At 40.4% G+C, this 21,039-nt stretch overlaps 1 protein-coding gene across 3 annotated transcripts in view; it reads right to left on the reverse strand.

Annotated features, from left to right (window-relative positions):
• Window positions 1-482: 482 nt before the first annotated feature.
• The window catches only part of SLC39A9 (solute carrier family 39 member 9), a 40,863-nt gene continuing 20,306 nt past the window's right edge, over window positions 483-21,039 (reverse strand). Inside the window, exons 3-7 of one of the 3 annotated variants that reach the window (XM_081099167.1) lie at window positions 17,539-17,739; window positions 12,200-12,268; window positions 10,341-10,426; window positions 9,437-9,571; window positions 483-1,552 (exon numbers count right to left, since the gene is read on the reverse strand). In XM_081099167.1, the coding sequence (XP_080955293.1) occupies window positions 1,508-1,552; window positions 9,437-9,571; window positions 10,341-10,426; window positions 12,200-12,268; window positions 17,539-17,739 (536 nt within the window). In that variant the 3' untranslated portion in view covers window positions 483-1,507. Of the gene's footprint in view, window positions 1,553-5,270; window positions 6,920-9,436; window positions 9,572-10,340; window positions 10,427-12,199; window positions 12,269-17,538; window positions 17,740-21,039 lie in introns of those variants that run through there. The other 2 variants (XM_081099166.1, XM_081099168.1) reach the window with 2 other exon arrangements.

Consider the following 21,039-nt stretch of genomic DNA (forward strand, 5'->3'; position numbering starts at 1 on the left):
GGGATCACAGGGTCAAATGGGAGTTCCATTTTTAGTCTTCTGAGGTAGCTCCATACTGTTCTCCACAGTGGCTGCACCAGTCTGCATTCCCACCAGCAGTGCAGAAGGGTTCCTTTTTCTCCACATCCTCTCCAACACTTGTTGTTTGTTGATTTGTTGATGATAGCCATTCTGACAGGTGTGAGATGATAACGCATTGTCGTTTTGATTTGCATCTCTCGTATAATTAGTGACTTTGAGCAGGTTTTCATATGTCTTTCTGCCTTCTGTATGTCCTCTTTCGAAAAGTGTCTATCTAGGTCCGTTGCCCATTTTTTTATTCGATTGTTTATCTTCCTTTTGTTAAGTTTCATGAGATCCCTGTAAATGTTGGAAATTAAACCCTTATCGGTGGTATCATTGGCAAATATGTTCTCCCATGTAGTGGGTCTTCTTGTTGTTTTGTTGATGGTTTCCTTTGCTGTGCAAAAGCTTTTTATTTTGATGTAGTCCCATTTGTTTATTTTCTCTTTAGTTTCCATTGCCCTAGGAGCATTATCAGAGAAGAAGTTTCTTCGGCATATGTTTGCGATTTCGCTGCCTGTGGATTCCTCTAGTATTTTTATGGTTTCCCGTCTTACGTTTAAGTCTTTTATCCATTTTGAGTTTATTTTTGTGTATGGTGTGAGTTGGTGATCTAGTTTCATCCTTTTGCATGTATCTGTCCAATTTTCCCAACACCATTTATTGAAAAGACTGTCTTGACTCCATTGTATGCTCTTGCCTCCTTTGTCGAATATTAATTGGGCATAGTGGTTTGGGTCGATTTCTGGGGTCTCTATTCTATTCCATTGATCTATATGTCTGTTCTTGTGCCAGTACCAAGCTGTTTTAAGAACAGTGGCTTTGTAATACAGTTTGATATCTGGTATTGAGATCCCACCTACTTTGTTCTTTCTCAGGATTGCTGCAGCTATTCGGGGTCTTTTTTTATTCCAGATGAATTTTTGGAACGTTCGTTCTAGATTTGTGAAATATGCCGTTGGTAATTTAATGGGGATTGCATTGAATCTATAAATTGCTTTGGGTAGTATGGACATTTTGATGATGTTGATTCTACCAATCCATGAACACGGTATATTCTTCCATCTGTTTATGTCTTCCTCTATCTCTTTTTTCAGTGTCCTGTAGTTTTCAGCATATAAGTCTTTTACCTCCTTAGTTAAGTTTATTCCTAGGTATTTTAATTTTTTTGGTGCAATGGTAAATGGGATTGCTTCTGTAGTTTCACTTTCTGTAAGTTCACTATTGGTGTAAAGAAATGCCATGGATTTCTTAGCATTAATTTTGTATCCTGCTACATTGCCGAATTCATTTATTAAGTCTAATAATTTTTTGATGGAGTCTTTAGGGTTCTGTATGTACAGTATCATGTCATCTGCAAATAAGGACAGTTTTACTTCTTTTCCAATCTGGATGCCTTTTATTTCTTCTTCGTGTCTGATCGCAATGGCTAGTACTTCCAGTACTATGTTGAACAGGAGTGGTGAGAGGGGGCATCCCTGTCTTGTTCCTGTTTTTAGGGGTAATGGTTTTAGTTTTGGGCAACATACATTTTTGAGAATAGCTTCCAGGAGCTCATATTTTATCAAGATAGAGGGACAAAGACTTATTATAAAGCAGATTAAAAGGCCATTAGTGCTATAGAAACACAAATAGAACAGGGTGAGGCGCATTGGGGTGAGGGTGGAGCAGATGACAATTTATAAAAAGGCAGTCACAGGAGGCCTAATGGAAGACTTTGGATCCAGACCTAAAGGAGCAGAGGGATGTAGGGGAAGGGCATTCTAGACACAGGGACAAGACACAAGGTCGCTTGTTACTTACCTTATAGAAACCACACTGTTAAGTCAGCTCTAGCTTAGAAGGATTAGAAATGAAACCAAACAGAGTAAGGATTGCTGGCTGTTTGGGCTAAACCTATATACTGTATATACATTTTTTAAAAGTATTTTTATTTATTTCAGAGAGGAAGGGAAAGGAAGAGTGAGATAGAAACATCAATGATGAGAATCATTGATTGGCTGCCTCCTGCACACCCCCTACTGGGGATTGAACCCAGGACCCTTCAGTCCCCAGGCCGATGCTCTATCCACTGAGCCAAACCAGCTAGGGCCTATATTTACATTTTGACCTCAAGGCAGCAGGACAAAAGGGCCGTTGCTTGTAATGCTGGCTCGCTAAGATTTCAAAGGCACAGGAGGTATGTAGGCACTTTCCCCAAAGGCTTCTGTAAGAGGTGGCAGCAATCATAGTGCATGTCCTTTTCACCTATTCATGAGAGGTTTCAGAAAACATGTACCTCTGGGCACAATCTTTGTAACTTACGGTAGCACACATGATACATAAAGAAAACCAGCACAAAGTGGACCAGTAATAAATAATGGAATCTAATGACTAAACATACAAACTGCATATTTAAGAGAGATATTGCTGTAAAAAATGCTTATCTGTATATGAGTTAAAAAATGAGCTTCAGTACTAAAGTCCACAGAGAAAGAAAATATCAAGTTTACAGATTGCACTTCTAAATAAACCTGTTCCCAGGGTCAATTGTCCACAGCCCCCATGTCCTCAGAGAGAATAGCTTTACCCTTTGAAATGAATCCCTGTGATTGGGACCTGTTGCCTGCTTCTCCTTTCTGGGAGTAGATAACTACCTTCATAAATAATATTTGCTAACAACAATAGCAAAGCCAAAAAAAAAAAAAAAAAAAAAGGAAACTGCCAATGAATTGGTATGTTTGCGGGGAGATGGTGTATGGAATCCTTAGTGTCCCCTCCCCATTTCCTTCCCTCCTTCTCTAAAGGACGTGCACTCACTGGGTACATCTTTCCTCTGCCCTTCAAAGCTCTTCATTACCTTTTCTGCTGTTCAAATGTGGGTCAAGTCTGGTCATCAAACAGAAAAAACAAACTGGATAATTAATGAGCTACTCACATAAGGTATGCACTAATAAAATTTTAATATCAGAAAACAGCAAAAAAATTTTTTAACCATTCACAATTAAAGTGGAGAGACAAAATTATAAGGCAGCCATACATGGAATGATTTCATGTTTACAAAGGACCCAGAAAATGGGACATTTAAAATCACTGTTCAGGCCACTGCACCAGGGGAACTGCAGTGTATCTCATGAGTCTCCCAACTTGCTAGAAGATGCTATCAGAAAAAAGATCAAAGCCGAGCTCCTTACGTTAGGCTGAGCGTATCTGAGCATATCCCTAATGGCTGTTTTGTCCTTTCCTACAAGTCACAAATTTCCCTCGGGTCTCCGGAGGTGAGTCTAGATGTCTCAGGTACAAAGGGGCCACGTCAGTGGTTTTATTTCATGGCATCTCCAGCAGTGCTCTCTGGGTGATGCGAACCATTCTGTATTGAGCAGAAATTCCCCTGCAGGACACCCACAGAGGGTTCAGCAGTTTTGGATGAATCTGGTCATTATTCTCGGTCTATCAAGGGATCCTGGGGCCCCATATGCAAGAACATTCTTTGGGGTCTTGTGCTGTTGACATACAGTTCCCATGCTTAGTACTAGCTACCATGTGTCTAAGGAGCTTAATACACTCAATGCTGGTGTGTCCTCCTAGTTCTAATCCTTGAAAAGGAGACAAAACCAGGCAGTGACACTTCGTAGGAGGCCGGTAAAAAAACGCAATTACATTTTCTCCTTTTTACAAAGAACTGACCACTCAAAATGGCCACCTCTCTCTTTTTTCTAAAGATGATTCAAAATATAGGAACAAGGCTGACTCAGATGATTTGAACAGGGGGGAAAAAAGGTGACTTGGGGTGGGGTGGGAAGAGAGAACACAGCCTCTGTAGATGGTACCGTTTCTAACACTACACTCCAGTGAAGAACCTTTGCCTAAAGAAAAGAAATCGGCACTAGTGTGCACAGGAAGCCACCAGACCTGGAACATTGCTGCTCTGGAGAACGAGGGCCTGAGAAGCAATTCACTGGAGAACGAGTGACGGGAATGGATCAGTAGAATTTTTTCAACTTAATTTGCCACTTATGTGGAATCGGAAGAAAGTCTATTCCTACCAAGGAAAGGGAGTCAAATTGCAACTAAGATTAACTCTGGTTATGGGGAAGGAAAGGACTATACTTTTCATCATCAATTGCATCTTTGGTAGCCAATATTTCCATCTGTGATCATGGCAGCCACTTAAGTATCGCAAATGTTTTCAAATGTGTGAGAGCATTAAGGCATCCACATCTAAGGAGGCAGTTTAAACAAGACAAATGGAACTGAAATGTGTCAGTAAGTGATCATCGATGTGGCCTCTCCTGGGACACTGCCCACCATGGGCAAGTTCCTCCCCCAGGGAAGGGAGGCCTCTGTCGCGCTGCTCGGTTCCGTGCTGCCTGAAGATGCATTTGAGCCCTATGAGGTTAGTATGGCTATTTCTGTCTGCTGACCAGGAGAGAAATGAGTAGTTCCTGAGGCAGCAGCTTTAAAATCTGGGAAAGCCCACAGCTTCAGAGAGCTGATAGGCCTTGAAAGGTTTGCCTGTTAATGTGAGGTCCAGAGAGGAAGGCAAATTTGGAAGTTACATGGTTCAATCCTTGCCAGAGTTCAAGGCCTTAACCAGCAATATATTCTAGCCAAACTTTTAAGTGTGATGGCAAGGCACTGCTGAAAGGAGCTTTGGCCAGCAGAACACATTTCTCATCACTGCACACAACAATATGATAGAAAGTGCTACCATCCAAACCAGACACTAAAATACCCTACTCATTTAACAAAGTAAATATCCAGGGAGAATCAAGGCAACCATGTCATTCTGAAGGACCAGGTGAAACTCCATGACTCTCATAACTCAGTGTTATTGGGAAAGTCACTGAGACTTTCCGTACTATACCTTCCATTGGTTTTAAGATTGTATGCAATGGTTGCCAGCCACTATACAAAACTTAATCCTATTTATACTACTTTGGTCTACAGCCAGCAGAGGGCTCACAAGTTCTACAGCTGCTGACCCAGTGACAAATCTAGGAAGGAAAAAAATCATAGGCATGCTGGCATATGCGTCATAAAAGAATTTTTTACAAACTCCTAAATCCATTGCCCTTAAGAAAATATTATGGTTCCCTCTTTATGCAATGTGTTTTGAAATGGTATAGAAAATCAAAATAAATAATATATTATTATTATACATTTGTTTGATAACATAAGGTTTACAGGGATATTGGCAAAGACGAAAAAATCATCCTAGTTTTTTTAAAAACATTTTTACTATCTCAATTGTTTAAGTTACCAGAATATTAATGATTGTGTCATCTCATCTGAGAGAAAGTGCTATTTTAAGGGTTTAGCAAAACTGCATTTGACACAAAGGAACTTCATTGAAGGGAATAAGAATAAGGAATAGAGACAGTATTATCTTCATCATCACAGCTCGAGAAGTGGTTGTCCTGATGAGAACTGAACTCACACAACTACTGACATTGCCACCAGCAGTAAGCAGCAAATTGTAGGGAGGAGGGACTGGAGGGGAAAGTTAGAGGAGAAAAATATGGAAAAGATGAAGAGACAAAAGACATTATTTCAATAAGCTTTAAATGAACAGGCCAACATTTCCCATTTGTGATACATCTTGACTTTCTTCACTGCTGCAGGTGCTGAGGTGACGCTGACTGAGCACCCCCCAAGAGAAACCCAGTATTTTGTCAGAGGGACTGCTGGTCTGCTAAGATAAATACTTAAAAACAAAAAAGGACAGCTTAGGTTTTGATAATCTTACTTTTAAAAAGACTGTTACAAAGATGTCAGTAACTATCCAAATTCACTTAAAATTTAACACCACTTAATTTCCAAAGATACTTTGGGATCTGACTGTTCTTGAAGGAAAGCCTGGGCCTGAACCTACTAGAACTTGGCTCCTCATAAGAATGTGTCGGAGGCAGGTGTTCTGCAAAGGAGAACTTGAAAAGAAATGCTACTAAGTACTAGTCACCTCTTTAGAAGCCAGGCCACTGCTGTTGCTCTATGGCAGGCTCTCTTCAAAGAGGCACGTGCAGAAGGAGGTTAAAGTCCTCCAGACATCCCCTTTGCAGGGGATAGCTCTTGAGTATAAAGTCAACTTTCAATGTGTCCTGCCATCATTCTTTTGACTCGAGCCCCAAATTAACTACAGTTACCTTTAGCATCTCAGACAGCAGGCATTATGACCTTCTATCAAGGCATGTGGCATAGATGCTAAAGCACCAGTTTTACACGGTGAGACCCATCTTAAAAATCAATGCATAAAGTGGCAGAGCCTCTAAATGAAGAGATTTCGCTTAATTACAGAACACTGTACTGTCATAATTACTATTTCATTGTATGAAGTTCTCCACTTTTCCTTAGAACTGCATTCCATCTTCCCTGAGAATAGGGTTAAGAGAAACATCAAAACTCAAAATGCCCAGGGCCTTTTAAAAGACAACACAATGGAATGTCTATATCCACTTGCAATGTGTTGTTTCTATTCTAAAAGCTTTCCATTACTCCAGGTTTTAATCTCACCTCCCTCCAGACTCTAGGAATACAGGTGGAGATGGGCAAGGTGAGACAAGAGACTGAGAAAGTGAGCAGCTGTTCTGTCGACTGTTCTCACTGGATGGCAAACGGCCATGGACTGAGGTTGGAACCTGAACATTTAATGCTGGTGTCCTACTGACAGAATGAGTGGGATGATGCAACCCAGAACCAGGGCTGCCACCTCCAGGCGGCTGAGGCCTCTCCCTCCAGTGGCATCGGATTTGTGACTGTGCCCCATTCCGCCCACCTCAGGGAGGACATGTACTGTGGCAACATAAAGAAATGTCCCGGCAGAGAAAAGCATGGCCACTCCAGTGGCATTGACCTCTGAAAGGGCTTCTTTACTGCTCTGTGAATTCAGAAAGAGAGAGAAGAAAAATTAAGTCAAGTCTAGTTCAGGGTCAGGAAGAAATCCCAATGAAAAACCACTCAATATTCATGACTAGTGCTATCTGGGGACATCCTGAGATGAGAGCAATTTTATGTTATTTATGGGAAGCTTCCAAATAAGGTTTTAAGGCTATTGGTAATGTACAAACTCCAAGCCTGGTTGAACATGGTTAGCCTGTATTATTCATAAGATGGAATCAACAGCATTATTAATGTAGATATTAAATTTCATACACTCTATTTCATTTACTAATATTTAACAAATACTGCCTATGTACCAGGCAGTAGGCCAGCTGCTTGAGATACAGTGGCAATCAAATGCATACCTGCCCTCACAGAGCCTAGAAACATCTCATAAGCTAATTTTAGCTTTTCTATTTAAAAAGTGGACCTATGGACTGAGACAATTAAAATTTTAAGAAAAGCCCTAACCGGTTTGGCTCAGTAGATAGAGCATCGGCCTGCAGACTGAAAGGTCCCAGGTTTGATTCCGGTCAAGGGCATGTACCTTCGTTGCGGGCACATCCCCAGTGGGAGGTGTGCAGGAGGCAGCTGATCGGTGTTTCTCTCTTATCGATGTTTCTAACTTTCTATCCCTCTCCCTTCCTCTCTGTAAAAAATCAATAAAATATATTTTTTTAAAAAAGTAAATAAAATTTTAAGAAAAGATCATGCCATAAATATAACTCCATGCCTCCAGAATTATCCTACATTCCTGTCAAAAGTTCTAAAAACTTACACTCACCAATCAAGTGATAAATAGGGTACTACAGTATTTTAAAAGGAACTCTATATTGTTCATGGACTGAAAAAAGGCTCTTCAGGTGAACTGGAAAGGGCTTTATAGCACCTCATTTGATGGCACTCCATCCAGACCAACAAATTCTTGATTAACAGGAGCTTAACCACTCTTTAACCATCTCATTTCTCATGTTCCTTTTAATACAAGTTTTATTATATCAAGTATGAATTGAATGATACTCAGAAGACTCAATGACCTTCAGAGAGTGTAGGGGGGAAAACAGTTCCCATGAACCAGCCTTGAGTCAGTTTGGTTCTAAAATTTTCTCCTATTGCCTGACAGTTGACATTTCAGTAAAATGGGGAGGGTTGCCGCTAAGAACTACAGCCCTAATAGGCAGGATTATAAGGCATGGGAAGGTCCATCTTGAACAACAGGGTCTGAGCTGACAAATGACTCATGCCACTTCAGGTGATAAAGAACTGGATATTTATTTACTAGGGGCCCAGTGCATAAATTTATGCACAGTTGGGGTCTGGCCAGCCTGCTCCGATCAGGGCTGGGGGAGGGGTTAGGGATGCAGGAGGTTGGCTGGCCGGCCCCACCCCCGATTTGGGAGTGTGGGGCAGATTAGGGGCGGGGCCAGCCAGGGGGAGGGGCCCCAGGTGGTTGGGCTGGCCCCGCCCTACCCCCTTGTTAAACTTGGGTTGAACTCCTAGTCAAGGGGACAATTTGCATATTACCCTTTTATTATATAGGAGGATTATGTATCATTGGTATATAATATTGTATTAGTTTCAGGTGTACAATATAGTGATTCAACATTTATATACCTTACAAATGTAATTGCCTCATCAAGTCTAGTAATCATCTGTCACCATGCAAACTGATCACATTATTATTGACTTCATATTCTCCATCACCTTTTTCAACCATCCCCCCTACTCCCCTCTCCTCTGGCATCCATCAGCTTGAGCTGTTTCTATGAGTCTGTTTTTGTCTTATTTGTTCATTTGGTTTCTTAGATCCCAAGGCACTGGATATTTGATATTCAGTGGTATGAGAGCTGGGAGTAGAAGAACCTGAGTCTTAGCTGAATGTAGACATCTCTGCTCATCCCCTACTCTTCTCAAAGATGCTGCATGCTTGTCACTCACACTTCATGTGCCTACTTAAACATTAAGTATGCATTGTGATTTATTATGTATCTGTCAAATAAAATTAGCATGTCTGGTTAAGTTTAAGTTATATTATTTTATAGGTCATATAGGTCATATATTTGTGCAAATATTTTTGGAACTTATGGGAAAAATGTTTTCAAATTAAATGAATTAAGGAAATGCTCTAAATTTATGAAGAGATCTGGAATTAAGACATTTACCTTGTACAGGTTTTTACTCCTAATTTTATCTTGCTTTCTTTCCCTTTTTCTTTTATTGATTTTGTAGAGAGAGGTAGGGAGAGAGAGAGGGAAACATCGATGTGAGAGAGAAAAATCGATCAGTTGCTTCCCATATGCCCCCGGAATGGGATATATGCAAATTGGGATATGTGCCCTGATCGGGAATCAAACTCGCAGCCTTTGGTGTACAGGACAACACTCCAACCAACTGCGCCACACTGGCCAGGGCCTAATTGTATCTTTAGTTTGAGGGACTAATTTAATTAAAAATTCAATGTAAGAGACCGTAAGTTGTAGTACATAACAAAAGAATAGGAATGAGTTAGACTTACCTTACTTAGTCCTAGGAATGTCACCATGGACATAACTGGTGCTGCCAGTGCGAAGACCAGTAAGTGCTTTCTGATTCGATTCCGCTCTAGGCCAGCATGCATTAAGAACGAAACCAGCCCAAAAGCAGCTGGTGCCTGGAAAAGAAAATTTGCCCCTGATTACTCCCGAAGTATGGACTGCTTCTACATGAAGAAGTACGTGTCATTTGACTCAATTTTCATACAAAAAAAAAAAAAATAAGACTGACTAACTTTTAGGAATTAATGTTCTAACCTAAGAAAATATCATATTTGTGTGTGTGCATGTGTGCGTGTGTGTGTGCATGCATGTTTTTGGATAGCAGAAAAAGAGAAATAGTCAAGAAGAAAGTACAAGAAAAAATATTTATAAACCAAAATTACTATAAAATACAGAAATCTAGAGAGAATTTAACAGTTTGTGTAAAACCACAATAAATAAAACCCTTTTGCCCAGCTGGTGTGGCTCAGTGGGTTGAGTGTCTTCCCATGCACCAAAAGGCCCCAGTTCAATTCCCAGTCAGTGCACATGCCTGGATTGCAAGCTTGATCCCCAGCAGGGGGTGTGCATGAGGCAACCAATTGATGTTTCTCTCTCATCGATGTTTCTATCTCTCCCTCTCCGTCCATTACTCTCTATCTAAAAATCAATTACAAATATTTTAAAAATACAAATAAATAAATACAAATAAAACCCCTTTAAGTGAAAATTTAAGAAAATAATAGCAAAAAAACAGCTAGGACAGACTTATTCAATTCTCTAGAATGAACTGCAATCATGAAAATAACTAAAAAAATTTCCCATTCCAGAAAAACATTATGACCAAAGAGAAATTTTAATTATGAATATATTCAATAGTAAATCTTACACCAAAATTTTGCTTACCTTATGTAGCATTATTGCCACAAACACAATTAACTGGACACTAGTCTGTGAAGTAGAAGCTGCTGCTCCCAATGCAACACCATCAGCTAAATTTGAAAAAAGCAAAACATAAAGCACTATATATAACAACAACTATAAATAGCAACAACAACTATACAGTGTAGTGGTTGACTGTGTGGGCTGCAGATCAAATAGAGCTGGATTTAACTCTAAAGTTTATTTAACTTTTCTAAACCTTAGCCTTCTCATCTCTAAAATGGGTTCAATAAAGTGTGTATTCTTAGGGTTTTCATGAGGGTTAAATGAAGTAACATATGTAAAGAGCTTAGCACCGCTCTAACCGGTTTGGCTCAGTGGATAGAGCATCGGCCTGACTGAAGGGTCCCGGGTTCGATTCCGGCCAAGGGCATGTACCTTGCTTGCAGGCACATCACCAGTAGGGGCTATGCAGGAGGCAGCTGATCAATGTTTCTCTCTCATCGATATTTCTAACTCTCTATCCTCTCCCTTCCTCTCTGTAAAAATCAATAAAATATATTTTTTTTAAAAAATTAAAAAAAATAAAGAGCTTAGCACCTGGCCCACAATATTTGATAAGTCAGCTATTACTGTTGATGTTACTGGAAAAAGTATGATACTCAAAAAATCCACTGATAAGCCCTGGCCAGGTAGTTCAGTTGATTAGAGTGTCATCCTGACACACCAAGGTTGCAGGTTCAATCCCCAGTCAAGGCACATACAAGAATTAATCAATAAATGCACGATATGAGTGGAACAACAAATCAATGTTTCTTTCTCTCTCAAATCAATTTTAAAAAATGCAATGATAATCAAATTGTAATAACATAATATCAAAGAATTTCAAAGGAAGCATCTCTGCATCTTGCAGATCCAAAAACAAAATAAAGACACAAGACTCTGCATAGTTGGTATATACATAATGAGTAAATGTTGGTTGAACGAATAGATTTTTTGTTAAAAAAGCATGTGATACTAGAAAGGTCCAGATAATAGTGTGCCACCTTCCAGTCTCTGTCACTGACAGAATCCTACCATGGGATCGGTTTTGGGTTATGATTCTAAGGCAGCTGTGGGCAAACTATGGCCCACGGGCCGGATCCGGCCCGTTTGAAATGAATAAAACTAAAAAAAAAAAAAAAAAAAGACCGTACCCTTTTATGTAATGATGTTTACTTTGAATTTATATTAGTTCACACAAACACTCTATCCATGCTTTTGTTCCGGCCCTCCGGTCCAGTTTAAGAACCCATTGTGGCCCTCGAGTCAAAAAGTTTGCCCACCCCTGTTAAGGCATGCCCAGTCAGCAATGCTGAGACTTCTGCACTCTACAGCCCACTACTGATAAAGTGACACTTTGGGTATATACTGGGCAGCAGCGCTGTTCAGTATAAAAGTGCTGGGGCTCTTTCAAGATGACATTCTTGAGCAAAGATCAGCAAACTTTTCGTAAAGGGCGAGATAGGAAATATTTTAGGCTTTGTGGGCCATTTGGTCTCTTGCAACTACTTAACTCCACCATTATTGTACAAAAGCAGCCACAGATAGATAATATGGCTTTGTTCCAATAAAACTTATATATGGACACTGAAATTTGAATTTTATGTAATTTTCATGTGCCATGAAATAATATTTTTCTTAACTATTAAAAAATTAGAAAAAAAATACTTTTAAGTTGTAGACCTGACATGAGTATACCAGGGCTTGTACTTGTGGTGGTGGGGGCTTCATTAGGTAACCCTTTCCCTGAAGGCCAGCCCAAGAGTGGTTCATGTGGATGGTCCCTGTGATATAAACACTAAGTCTCCCACTATGCAACAGAAAAGAAAAGGGTTCCCTACCTGCAGCATGGACGACCAGACCCAGCGTGGTGGTGATTTTGGAATTGCTAGGCCTTGCTGCTTCTGGATCTGAGGGTAAAAATAAGCAAGGCAGCCATTAAGCAATGTGAAACAAAAACCATTAGATGCCCCCTAACCCGGAGGTAGATGAATCCTTTGAAAGCTCTTAAAGTAGATTATTTTTCTCACTACTGTCTTTTGTCTAATGCTTCAAACACTTAGAAGTTTTGCCTGTCCTGAAGAGGTGGATAAGAGGGAAGTCTTCATTTGACCCTCCCAGCAGTTGATGACTGCTAAATGTAGTAAAAACAGGAACTCACCTAGTTTCAAGTGTTGACTAGGGAGTCAGAATTTGCCTGCTTTAGGTCATTCTCCTGTGTCTAGTTGTTTTTAAATTTTGTCCAGAGTTTAGTTATCTGTAGGGAGGTTGGTCTGATAGGAACTTACTTGCCTACACCAAGAGCATAACACCAATGCCATTAATTTTGATCATCTAGTCAAGGAACTGTCTACTTTCCTCATTTAGTTACTTCTTTCCCCCTTGTAACTAAAAAGCAAATCAAAATTTACCCTCTGTGCCCTAGCCAGTTTGGCTCAGTAGATAGGGCAGGAGCCTGCAAACTGGAGGGTCAAGGGTACATGCCTGGGTTGTGGGCTCGATCTCCAGAAGGGGGCATGCAGGAGGCAACTGATTGATGATTCTCTCTCATCACTGATGTTTCTATCTCTCTCTCCCTCTCCCTTCCTCTCTGAAATCAATAAAAATATACGTAAGAAATAAATTTACCCCCCCCCCCCCAGATTTAACATTCATTGATGATACTTGCCTGAGACAATTTTTACTATGAAGGCTGCAAAAATGATAATTTTCCAACTCCAGCATTCTTTCTACATTTACCAGTTGGCATTCAGCATTCCACTGTTAAGTACCCTCCTTTCTCCTTTTATTTCCTTTCTCCTACCTCCCCCATCCCCTACCTGACCTACTTACCTACTCCTCCACCCCTCAGATGGGCTCATTGATCCCCATTTTTTCAATGCTTTACATTTCATTACTATTCTTAATTATTTTGGTGCTCTGATTGTCTTATATTTGGCCAGTGGGAGCCTCTTCAAGCTGGTTCATAATACATCCTGTGACATGTTTCCAACTTCTTTCTTCCTGCTTTTTTTGACCCTTAGATGTCCCAAGCTCATTTTGTAGCTTCCTTGCCCCTGTCCTGGAATTAGCCATTTCTCTGAAAAGCCTAATATGCTCATTGCTATTGGGGTATCTCTCTTTCTAGGCCCTCCTGCAGACAGAGCTAGGAGACACATACATCCATGTACATAAACATCTACAATAATAAAAGAGAAACATGCAAATTGGTGTCACTCCACTACACCCACCAGCCAATCAGAGCGACTATGCAAATTAACCCAACAAAGATGGCGGTTAATTTGCATGCATAGGCACGGAATGAAGACTGAAGACTGAAGAGGCTTGGCTTCTCTGCTGCGACCGGACCAAAGGCCTAGGTCCCGGGTGCCAGAGGAAAGCCGGTGCCAGCAGCCAGGGGAAGGAAAGCTTATTGCATGAATCTTCATGCAATGGGCTTCTAGTGCCATATATATTCCCCAAAAATGTATACACACTTTAAAGCTGATAAATCAATTTTCACTCTGTTTCAGGTTTAACTGATTTGAAATAATGGGTGAAGCCAGATTTAGCTTTGAACAAAGAAAATTTATGTGCCACTAGGATAAATGTAAGATAAAGTTTACGGTATAAAACCAACAATAGCCGAAACCGGTTTGGCTCAGTGGATAGAGCGTTGGCTTGCGGAATGAAAGGTCCCAGGTTCGATTCCGGTCAAGGGCATGTACCTGGGTTGCGGGCACATCCCCAGTAGGAGATGTGCAGGAGGTAGCTGATCGATGTTTCTCTCTCATCGATGTTTCTAACTCTCTATCTCTCTCCCTTCCTCTCTGTAAAAAATCAATAAAATATATTAAAAAAAAAACAACAATAGTTGACGAATTGAGGGCACACAAATACCAAATGAAATGATTCTTGATGTTTGCAATTTCATTGCTTCGAGTTATCAGCAGTTCCTGGACCAGTGCCTGAAAACAGGCATTGACTAAAATATTTTTCATTTCTGTAGATTCTTTTAAATTTTAAAAATGAACTGTATGTTAACAAACACTGACATTATAATCATTCAAAGTATGTATACCTTTTGGGGGGACACTGTATGTGTGTGTGTGTGTGTGTGTGTGTGTGTGTGTATGATTTCCATTTTATTTTTCTAATATGGAGAATATTAACATGTTTCCAAAAGTCAAAAAGGCATGCCCAGGAAGTGTCACACCTTCCTAAAACCATTCTGTCCTATCATGCCCTCCCATCCTACTCGATTCCTTACAGGGAACCAACTATGTTTTCTAGCTGATCCTATGTTTCCTTTTTTAAAAACAATAAACACATGTATTCTTGTTTTCCCTTCTTTCTTACACAAAATATAGTATATGATAGAAGGGAATTTACATTTTTGCTTTTTTATTCACTTAATAATATCTCCTAGAAATCTCTCCCTATCAGTTCAGAGATCTGATTCCTCATTCCTTTTTCATAGTTACACAGAACTCCATTATATGTACACACCACACTTCATTCAACCAATCTCCATTATTAGACATTTATGTGGTTTTACAATAATAAATAGTCCTGCATTGAATAAACTTGTACATAAATATTTTCATATTGGAGCCATATTATTGGAATAAACTACTATAGTGGGATTTTTGAATAACTACATATGTAGTTTTGTTAAATATTGTCAAATTCCCCCTCACAAGGACTGTGCCATTTTGCATTCCCACAGCAATAGATGAGAGCCTCTGTTTCACCATAGCTTTGCCAATAAAGTGTATTGTCAAGCTTTTAAGTTCTTGCCTGACAGGTGAAAAATGGTATCTCAGCAGAGTTTTGATTTTCATTGTTCTTATTTTAAGTGAAAGTGAAGAATTATCTCTTCATATGCTTAAGGACCATTTTTATGAACTATCTGGTTGCCTGATTTTCTACAATTCTTTTTAGGCCAAGGATTCTTAACCTAGGGTCCAGAGGAGAACACAGGTAGAATGCAGGGGTGACTGTGACCTTACCTTGAAAAAAATGCATTTTTATTTTTACTAACCTTTAATTAAAAATCAGCATTTCCTTTAATTATGAATGTAGACAATAAACCACAAATAATATGTGCACTATTTACATTTTGCCAGAACCAGAATTTCATATTACTTTACAGCTGTAGATATCTTGATACTATTGCTCTCACTCATCACTACTTTAAATTAAGCATGATTAGTCTTCCTGTCTGTAGATGCTCATGTGATAGAGCTGGGCAACTATCAGGCATCTCTGCACGTAACAGTCATTCAGCCGCCAAATGGTAAAAGTCATGGGATCGCTGCCCACTAGGGACCAAAATATCTACGCTGCTTTCCAGCAGTTCCTATCTGCAAAATTCTCTGTCAATGTATTTGAAAAGAGATATCTGTAAACCCCTATGTCTATTACAACTCTTTCAAGTTTATTTCTATTATGATGCTTTCAAGGTTGTATCACCGATCAAAGATGTTGTTGACTTCACCAAAGATGAATTCGGTGACCTTAAGACAAAAAAGTGACTATGACTGGCGTTACATTTTAAAAGTCTTAGAGAATTCTAGTTGTTCTTGAAAGACGCTTATCTTTCCTTGATAAGCAAGCCACCAATATGCCTACATATATTTCTAAGAAAATCTTTGTGAATCAGGGCTTTTTAAACTAGTGACCATAAAAGCAAACACCCAAATAACTGGATGTTCAACTTAACACTCATATTGCCTTGGTAAAGCCCATCTGACAATTTAATGTTTTTAGTCAAGCTAAGCAACAGTAGTAGCTGTCATACAGATATCCTAAAAAATAAAACTTAACCCTGCTTCTGATTTAAATGAATTATCTCATTATTTAATGCATTGATAAGGAAGACCTATATTACTAAATCACAAATTTGTTTTAATGTTTTGGTAACCATAATTCAATATAATTGGTTTTCTCTGTAACCCTACGCCAGTGATGGCGAATCTTTTGAGCTCGGCATGTCAGCATTTTGAAAAACCCTAACTTAACTTTGGTGCCGTGTCACATATAGAAATTTTTTGATATTTGCAACCATAATAAAACAAAGAATTATATTTTTGATATTTATTTTATATATTTAAATGCCATTTAACAAAGAAAAATCAACCAAAAAACGAGTTCGCGTGTCACCTCTGACACACGTGTCATAGGTTCGCCATCACTGCCCTACGCACTATGCTTTACATAATAAAACCCAAATATGCAAATTGACCGAACGGCAGAAAAACCAGTCGCTATGATGCACACTGACCACCAGGGGGCAGACAATCAACGCAGGCGCTGCCCCCTGGTGGTCAGTGTGCTCTCATGGGGGGAGCGCCACTCAACCAGAAGCCGGGCTGGCGAGCGCAGCAGCGGTGGCAGGAGCCAAGGAGCCCCGGAATGTGAGATGGATGTCTGACTGCCTAAGCCAGCAGGCGGACATCCCCCAAGGGGTCCTGGACTGCGAGAGGGCGGGCTGGGGACATCCCCGCCCCCCGCCTCAGTGCACAAATGTCACATACCAGGCCTCTAGTGCTTTACATAATTAAAAACATTATTCCCAAAAAAGGTCCACAGGCTTTTTAGAGCTCCATGGCACAAAAAGATTTAAGAACTTCTGCCCCAGTATGCACATATGCATAACCCATGCACACAGACAATAGGGTGATGAAGGCCTGGGATAAGGGGGTGAGGGTAGGGAGAGTGTCAGCAGGCTGGAACTAGAAGGGATCAATGGGGGGGGGGGGGCATATGTAATACTTTCAACAATAAAGGTTTTAAAAAATAATTAAAAAAAGAAAATTGATGAACCACTGTTACATGTAACTATATGGATGAATATTACCAACATATGTTGAGTGAAATATGCCAAATAAAAAAATACAGTATTTAAAAAAAAAAAAGACTCTGCCCCAGACTTTTAACTAAACTTGAATGTTTTAAGATAACCAGGGCAATACTCAATAAATACTCTCTTGTGTCACATGTCGCCACTCACTAGCTCCCCCAACTGAATAAAATGCTCACACAACTCACTAAGTTCTCCAAAGGAATAAAATGTTCACAGGAACCTGAAGACAAGTTTTAGCATAAATCAGGCCAGTGACATTAAGTTATTCAAGCATTTGTGCTTTTCTAAACTGCAAATTTAATGCACTGCCCAGAAAGCCTTGGAATCACTTACCATCAGTAGCATACACGTGGGAGCTGCCAATCTGGTCCACCAGCAACATGAAAACAAAGCCCAGTACCAGGGAAACACCAATATAGGCATGCAGCTGTGTGTGGTGGTCATGGCTGTGCTCATGTTCATGGGCAACTGGTATTACTGCTGCTTTGTCTGATGCAATCACATCCTGTGTTTCACTCCCTTGGTGGTGTTTTCCTAGAGCACAATGAACCATAAAGAGAAAAAATGTTTTCCTCTTAAAATGTTTTCACATAGAAGCTTTCATTCTTCTGTATTTCAAGCTCTACTTACTTTACTGCAAAATCATCCATTTCCTATATTGTAATCCAGCCAAATTCCTTCAACTTAAAGTTCATGATGAAAAAATTCCCAAGTGTCTTCTGCTTTCGGCATGCAGACTTTTTACCTGCCCTTTATCTCAAAACCTAGGAAGTGGAAGCAAATCACCAAGCAAGAAAGCAATCATAATCCCAAGGGATATTAATCTCCAAACCTTACTTTTAAGCTGAGAAATTCATGCCAATCTCATTATAAATCACAGTAAGTTTTATTCTGATAAAAACAGGCAAATGAAGAGCAGTAACAAAAAATAATTACAAATTTATCTAGTTTTATATCTTGGTCATTATAAAAGTTGCAAACGAAGAGCAAATTGAAAATAAAATTTAGCTTTAAAAAATGTCAGGGGGCAATCACTAACTAGAAACCAAAAGGGGAAGAGCAGTTTAAAAGAGGCACATCCTGCCCTGAACAGTGTGGCTCAATTGGTTGAGTGTCATCCCATGCACCAAAAGGTAACCTGTTGAATTCCTGCAGGACACATGTATGGGTTGGGGCTCCATCCCAGTAGGGGGTGTGCAGAAGGCAGCATCTCTCACATGGATATTTCTCTTTCACATGGATATTTTTTCACTCCCTTTCTCTCTAAATTCAATAAAAACATATTTTAAAAAAATAGAGGCACATCCTGCAGTCTAAATTTAGTTCTAGAATTATCATGAGATTCGGAATTACAGTAAATAACACCTGGCTAAGTAATACTATTAGTTTATATTCACATATATGACACGCAAAACAGAAATGTGTCAAGGCAAGAATCCTTATCTTTGTTGTGTTTCATAAATAGAGGCTGTACTAGACATTTATCATTTATAATCAGATTAAGCATTTTTACCTTTAGTTAAAGAAACTGAACTAGCAGCCTGTTGTAATATTTTAATTCTTTAAAAGTCATTTTTGAGGGGCACAAAGCACATGTCATCTGAAGGTAATAAAAACCTATATATTTTCCTAATTACTGAAAGATTTTCTTGTTTGTTTTTATAGCTTTTTTTAAAAGCTTCTTTTGATGTGGTAAATATACATAACCAAATCTACCATTTTAACTTTTCTTTTGTTGTTAATCCTCACCCAAGAATATTTTTCCATTGATCTTTCAGAGAGAATGGAAGAGGGAAAGACAGAGAGAAACATCGATGTGAGAGAAACACATCGATTGATTGCCTCCTGCACGCGCCCCAACCAGGGCCCGGGCCAGGAAGAAGCCTGCAACCAAGGTCTGTGCCCTTGACGGGAATTGAATCTGGGACCCTTTGGTCCGTAGGCGGACGCTCTATCCACTGAGCCAAACCAGCTAGGACTTGCCATTTTAGCATTTTTAAGTGTATAGTTCCCTAGCATTATGTACACTCAGACTGTTTTGCAACCATAAGCACAATCTATCTCCAGTATGGTATGTATTAAGTGTTAAGTGCTCACTAAATGTTCAGGAACGTAGTTATATATTACATGGAATTCATTTGGGAGAATCTTTTTTTTTTTTTTTTTTTGGTAATATATTTTTATTGATTTCCGAGAGGAAGAGAGAGGGAGGGACATAGAAACATCAATGATGAGAGATAATCATCGATGGGCTGCCTCCTGCACCCCCTCCCCTCGCCCCCGCTAGGGATCAAGCCAGCAACCCGGGCATGTGCCCTTGACTAGAATCAAACCTGGGACCCTTCAGTCTACAGGCCAACACTCTATCCGCACTGAGCCAAGCCAGCTAAGGCTTGGGAGAATCATTTTTAAACATTTTATGTTAAATATTTCACCTGAATATCTGGTCACATACAATACTTAGCAATAAAATAATGCTGGGGGAAAGGAAGAGGAGTGGGCAGGGAAAAAGCAGACACCAGGCATTTTAGCAGACAAAATAAAAGGTAGAGGAGATAGACCTTATTAGCCCATGATCATCCATGTTTTATTTTTTTTAATTTTATTTTTTTTACTAGATGTTTCCTGCATGGTTTGTCTCCTCAGTCATCGTCCACAGGACTCTGAGAAGCTGTAGGAATATGCAGATGCAGACTCTAGGCCCGGCTTTCTCTCCAACGTTGTGGAAAGGGACTGTACATCACGGGGCAGAGCCCTATGCTCCCCTACGCCACCTGGACAAAGCCCGGGGAGCGTGACCTCCCGGGGTATCCACGTTGGGATCATCCATGTTTTAGAATCCTGAGAGTAGAGCAGTGAAAATCGCCTGGTGTGCCACAAAATTTTTAAAACATGCAATACCTGACCTCTTTCCCCTTAGGTTGTCAAATTAAAAAACGACAACAGCCAACATAACAATAGTCGTCTGGTGTGAATGAATCAAAATTATAACTTTTTTTTTTGTCAGATTGGCAAAAAAAGTAATATATTTTTTGGTGTGCCTCAGAATTTTAGTAATTAATTTATATGTGCCATGAGTTGAAAAAGGTTGAAAATCGCTGGAGTATCCCTGGCAGGATGGTTCAGTTGGTTGGAGCATTGTCGTGTTCACCAAAAGGTTGCAGGTTTGATTCCCTGTTAGGGCATATTCCTAGGTTGCAGGTTCAACCCTTGGTCAGGGTGTATACCAGAGTCAACCAATTGATCTCTCTCTCTCTCTCTCTCTCTCTCTCTCTCTCTCTCTCTCTTCTAGTCCCTTCCTCTCTCTCGCAAATCAATAAAAACATATCCTCAGGTAAAGATTGAATACTGGTAAAAAAGAAAATTGCTGGAGTAGAACATAACAAGACTCTTAAAGAGCTCCATTCTTATTAATGAACTAGAGGCCCAGTGTATGAATTCGTGCACGGGTGTGGTCCAGCTGGCCCAGCCTCAATTGGGACAGATCAGGGTCAGGCCTGTCGGTAGGAGACGGCTGCGGAAGGTTGGCCAGCTCACCCCGATCAGATTGGGGCCTGATCAGGGCTGGACCGGCTGTGGGGAGGGGGCCAAGGGTGATTGGCCAGCTGGACCCGCCCCCAAATGGGGTGGGGGGGCCGATTGGGGGTCAGTGGCTGGGGGAGGAGCTGTGGGAGGTTGGCTGGCCAGCCCCACCCCCGATTGGTGTGTGGGGGGCCTGATCAAGGGCGGAGCTAGCTGGGGGAGGGCTGCGGGCAGATTGGGGTGGTGGGGGCCCACTGGAGGCGGGGCTGGGCGGGAGGAGGGGCTGCAGGAGGTTGGCTGTGTGGCCCCGCC

Source organism: Myotis nattereri, assembly GCF_964212035.1.
Source record: "Myotis nattereri genome assembly, chromosome: 1".
NCBI classification, from domain to species: domain Eukaryota; kingdom Metazoa; phylum Chordata; class Mammalia; order Chiroptera; family Vespertilionidae; genus Myotis; species Myotis nattereri.